A 6,043-nucleotide genomic window follows, 5' to 3' on the forward strand; every position below is an offset into this window, starting at 1 on the left:
ATCAGTTTATCCTCAGAGATTAAGTATATTACTACACTGTAGTTCCTTAGACGGAGGTGATCACAATTTATTGACCATTAATAAACAGCATTACTAGATCTGTTGTATTTCAGATATACATATGTGGTGGCTTCACTGGGAATGACATCTTATTCACAGTTGAAACATATAATCCAGCAACCAACCAGTGGACCTTCACTGCACCAATGACAAGCAGACGAAGTGGGATAGGAGTAATTACACATCGAGGGCATGTTTATGCGGTAAGAAAATACAGCAGTCAAAATACATGTTTTTTTAATCTTTGTTTTTTTTAGCATATGAAGACTTTGAGGAAACAAACCTGTAGTGGGATGTATAGTTAGGACAGTAGTGAAATAATCCAAGGCCTGGAAATGTTGAGGTAAAATGTAGCATTTATTCCAAACAGGAAAAAAAATCACAAAGCTTTCGGGATCAACCCTTCATCAGTGTGTAAAAAAGATCAAATGTCTTCATTTAAATAGTAAATCTAAGCCATAAAACTAATCACATGAAACAGTTGTATTAAGCACTTTAGTTTAAAGACAGATATACAGGTAAAATGTTACTAAAAAAAGTAAGTAAAACATTTAACTAAGACCCATCCACACAGCATGTTATTTCAAAGTTAACTGTCTTCTCTTTAAAATAGGTTTGATGCTTACTGCTGTATTTAAACCTGGAAAACAATCAGCTTCTAAATGTGTAACCATTGAATTAAATTTTGGATATAAATCTGAAATACATAGAGAGGTAGCAACTAATGCTTTGGGTAAGCATATGAGGAAGAAAGGAAGTACACACACATTTAACTTTAGAATGACTGACATAGACAGAAGAAAAAAGGGGGATCTTAATAACAAGTTAGAAGTATGTGAATATTCATAGATTACACTTATTATTCTGATAAATATTTACTGGCATATTAACAGCCAACATTTTAACTCCGTAATGCACAAGGTTTCCATATCAGTTAATTGGAATATTGCTAACAGCTTCTATACCAAACAAATGAACTTTCTGAAATAAAACTGAAAGCACTGCTACTTATCTGTTTCACAGTACTGTTTTTGTGTTAAAGACCAGACCAAGAGTCCCTATAAAATAAAGACTAAAACTCACTCCTAGGTCCAGTAATTCCCTTTTGCTTTGATATGAGACAACACTTATATCCATAGCATTTAGATACTTTCAGGTTGAATTTATTTTCCTAAAGGTTCTACTAGATTCCCTTTTTAGGAAAATGTCTAGGTCTCTTTACAAATACTCCACCAATATTCCTTCTTTATTATCAGTACACCACCCAGAATACTTATTGCAGGAAAGCAGTTCCCTTCATATCAGGTCATCTTCCCTGGATCTGTAATGTTAAAGCTCTTAAATACATTACAGATCAGGTGTCATTAGTTGAGCAAGCTTACTAGTTAATAGAGTCATGCAACTGTGCCAAGAACACCATTTTTTAAAGCAGCAGTCTTCATTTATATAATGACGACCTCACTTTGCCAAGACCCATAAGTATTATCTTACAAAATATAAAAAGCCTTCCCCATTATTGCACAAATGTGTGCAAGACCATAACACAATGACTTCATTACAGCTTTCAGAGTACATATGTGTTATACTAATGTTACCATAAATCATTTCTCTTTTAGAAGCCATACAAAAATAAGATTATTTTGATTAATTTGAAAATTATATATTTTTTGTTTTAAACTCTACAGTTTTTATTTTTTTTTAAATGCCAGTTTATTATTTTTCTTTTATGTAAGTTACTCTAAACCAATGATCAGTTCTGCACCCTGAGCTCTGCCAGTAGAGGTACAGATCAAAATCACAATGTCTGGTTCACATTTTTGCTTCTAAGGATTCATCTCTAGAACTGCAATGTTCCTGTCTGCCTCTTTTATACATCATCATGACAAATCAGGAATCAAAAAATCAGACTTGCAAATAAAACAGACAACTCCTTAAGTGAGAAATGCCGTCCAAGGAACCAAAAGAAGCAATAAAGTGTATGAACAAACACAAAATAAACATAGTACTTCAGAGCAGTAGTGCCTACATAAATCCACACAATCCTCTACAAGGTAGAAAAACAAAATTTAATAATCTAAGTGCTTTCATCCAGAACAAGTAAAAAGGGACTTCATCAGAGACAGTGAACACAGTTACATCATTTCTTTAAGTAATCAAAGCAATTAAAACAATTACAAAGTAATCAAAAATTTAAAGTGAAACCTCCACCACTACATGTACATCAAATACTATAAAATTCAATCTTTTTTAAAATAATTAAAGAAATTATGCTAAGGGATCTAAACCTTGTGGTATGGCAAAATTCATGCATGTTAAGTTAAAGAATGTGCTTGACCAAGAGACACATATCTATAAAGATTTGTGGGAATTTTTAAAGAGCATAACACAGGAATTTTGTTCCGGTGAAATAATTTTAGTGATAATAGAAATCAGACTTTTTTGTAATTCCCCATGACTTAGGTCTAGCATGGCTTCACAACTTTTTAATTAATGTCAAACAGAAGACAGGTATTGCAATGGGGGCTACCTGCACCCCTGTTTTTGCAAATATTCTTATGGCATACTGGCAGCTCACTTTTCTTTTTCAGTCTGAATTCCAACATTCTTGGTTTCTGTATGTCAGATACCTGGATGACCTGTTTATCTTTTGGCAAAACACTGAAGACCACTTAATGGAGTCTTTTTTTCATACATTAATAACATAAATGATTTTCTTAAATTTACGATTAACTCTGCAATGAGTTCATTAAACTGTCTTGATGTACAGATTATCAAAGATTTTGATAATAAAGAATTTGTTTCTAATACTTATCGAAAACCTACCTTTTCCAACACTTTTTTGCATTGCAATAGTTGCCATCCTCATCACCAAAAGAAAGTCCTAGTTAAGGGACAGTTAGTTAGACTATGTTGGATGATCTCTACTACAGATCTGCTTAACTTAAGAAAGTGACAAGTTGAGATCCATGTTTATTAGAAGGGGTTAGCCCATGGATTTTCTTTCTAATATCTTTGATGAGGTCTACCATAAAAGATCAGAAGGTGTCTTCCTTTCAATATTAGACACACAAGAGAGCTTGATGAAACCAGTTAAAGTATACAACAGCAAGTTCAGCAAAAGCCTAGTACTCACATTCAATGGTTACATTGATGCTGTCTCCGCTGTTTTTAGGAGAAACTAGGAAATTTTTGATATGGAATGATTAACAAGGAAGCACTAGATACAGTTCCAACTATTGTGTACTGTAAAGATCGGTGTCTTAAAAATTAATGGAACAATTTAGGGGTTAGGCACAACATAGCATCTGGTAACTCTTTGCACAGTCGTGTCAGAGTAGGTAATGTGGAAGATGTCCACAATGTTTTTTCATTTATGAAGGGAATGGAGTTAACATTCAAGTTTTGTTTTTTTTTTTATATTATTTGTTTATATCAATTGTAGTTCAAATGGTATTATTTATGGTGCTATTTGTCAAGTTTGTTCAATGTTTTACATTGGCAAAATGGAAAGAACATTTAAGGACTGTATATATGAACTTTCCTACACAATTAAGAAGCACATATTAATTAATTCATTATGTAAACTCATCCTTTCCCATGAAGGACATAGCTTTAGATTTTTTGGGTTAGATATTATTAAGCAGACTCCTAGGGGTAGTCCATGCAAAACCACCCTTGAAGTTAAGGAACTATTATGGCAGATCAAATTACATGCTTCAGGTCCTTTTGGCCTTAATAACATGTGTTCTATAGCATATGTTTTAAAGCTGAAAACCCTTAGTAGAGCTTGAGGCTATTGATTTTATTTAATCTAGATATTTTACATAATTTCTTTAATTATTTTAAAATGGTTTGAATTTTATAGTATTTGATGTGCATGTAGTGGTGGATGTTTTACTTAAATTTTTTGATTACTTTTTAATTGTTTTAATTACTTTGATTATTTAAGGAAGTGATGTAACTGTATTCACTGTCTCTAATGAAGTCCCTTTTTACTTGTTCAGGATGAAAACGATTAGATTTATTAAACTTTGTTTAACTTCCTTGGAGAGGATTGATGGATTTATGTGGGCACTGCTGCTCTGATGTACTTTCTTTTGGTTCCTTGGGCGGCATTTCTGACTTGAGGAGTTGTCTGTTTTATTTTTGATCCTCATGACAAATGTCAGAGTTATATGCATTTTTTTCATGACTGCTTATATTAACCCCACAGCAAATCGGGTCTATATTAGAACATCGAAGTTTCAAAACTTCGAATATTCTAATATTGAACCCTATTCAGTGAAAGCTGAAAATATCAAAGGAACAGAAAACTGATTTTTTTTTCCTAGGGGAAGAATCCGGTTGTCCGTTTCTGTTGCTTCGGTATTTTCAGCGCTGTGGTGGAAAGTTACGGGTCGGGTTCAGGTAAGTGTGCGACTGAGTGTGGGTTAAGGTAGTTAGGGTTAGGGTGCGGGTTAGGTATGTGTGCAATTGTGTGGACATGAGGGTTAGGGTGGGTTAGGTGGGTTAGGGTAGTTAGGGTTAGGGTGCGGGTTAGGTATGTGTGCGATTGTGTGGACATGAGGGTTAGGGTGGGTTAGGTGAGTTAGGGTTAGGGCGCGGGTCAGGTAAGTGTGCGATTGCGTGGACATGAGGGTTAGGGCAGGGTAGGTGAGTTAGGGTTAGGGCGCGGGTGAGGAGAGTGTGCCATAGTGACGGACCTTAGGGTTAGGGTTTTGGTTAAGGTAAGTGGCTAGTTAGTGGTGTGTGTATAGTTTAGGTGTAAGATTTTAGGTGTATGTGTGTGGATTGCTGTTTGTTTGGTGTGCTTGTGTTGTGTGTATGTGTTTTGGAACAGCAAATTTTTTCCTAGGGAAAAAATTCGCTGTTCTGTATGTTCGATGTTTTCAGCTTTCCCTGAATAGGGTTCGATATTAGAACATTTGAAGTTTTGAAACTTCGATGTTCTAATATAGACCCCATTAAATCTGGTTATTAATTGTTAGTACATTAGTGCAGTCACTATGTTGTTGAACTTAGTATTTGTTAGATTTTGTTTATTTTTTCAGTGTAAAGATTACAAGATGTTAAGGACATGAAAATGATCTACAGCAGAAAATAGTCGGGTAATTAATGCCACTCATGAGTTTAGAAATACAGACGTCAGTTGTGAATTAATAACTTTCCTCATTCTGCATTACAGGTAGGAGGTTTTGATGGAACTAATCGACTACATAGTGCAGAAGCTTACAATCCCCTTACCAATACCTGGCATACCATCTCCAACATGGTCAGCCCTCGAAGCAACTTTGGAATTGGAGTGGTGGACGGTCTGCTGCTTGTTACAGGTGGCTTTAATGGTTCTACAACCATTTACAGTGCTGAATGCTATGATGAAAAAGCTGATAGGTGGCACGAAGTTGATAGCATGAGCCTTGATCGCAGTGGGTTGAGCTGCTGTGTCATTCCAGGCTTGCCAAATGTGAGAGAATATACAGTGCCAAGGGGCACCTGTGATGAGTTTTTATTTTGAAAGGAAATGTCATCTTCAGCATCTTTGAGGACATTATTTGTCTGAACAGCCATCTTGACTGTCCTATGTTAAAGAATACAATAAAGGAATAAAGTGTTTATGGCAACCCGATGTCATGATTCTCATTGAAAATATATATAGGTCTTAAAGTATTGCATAGTACAATGTAAGGACCTTTTAATATCACAGAAAATTGATAATTTTAGTGTCTTTAACTTACAGTTTCATGGTGATTCTTATTTTGTCGTTCAGAAGTGCATTTGCTTCAAGTTATACTATGTTTTTTTTGTTATGTTTTTGTTTTTCCTTTGTATGAATCTTGCAAAAACTAATAAAAATTCTATTTGAAAAAAAAAAAAACATAAACAAGTATGTTACAGTAACATGTACAGGTTACAGGGATTACAGCCCCCACCCAGTCTCTTATACAGCACATTATACAGCTCCTTTACAAGACAAGATTTAGCT

General features: G+C 34.7%; 1 protein-coding gene across 1 annotated transcript in view; it reads left to right on the forward strand.

Annotated features, from left to right (window-relative positions):
• LOC122787993 (kelch-like protein 10) overlaps positions 1 to 5,575 on the forward strand; it is a 40,634-nt gene extending 35,059 nt beyond the window's left edge. The window contains exons 5-6 of the mRNA XM_044054920.1: positions 114 to 263; positions 5,246 to 5,575. Coding sequence (XP_043910855.1) covers positions 114 to 263; positions 5,246 to 5,575 — 480 coding nt within the window. The remainder of the gene's footprint in view (positions 1 to 113; positions 264 to 5,245) is intronic.
• Positions 5,576 to 6,043: the final 468 nt, after the last annotated feature.

The sequence above is a fragment of the Protopterus annectens genome, chromosome 13.part0 (assembly GCF_019279795.1).
Source record: "Protopterus annectens isolate FY-2018-M chromosome 13.part0, PAN1.0, whole genome shotgun sequence".
Lineage (NCBI taxonomy): Eukaryota > Metazoa > Chordata > Ceratodontiformes > Protopteridae > Protopterus > Protopterus annectens.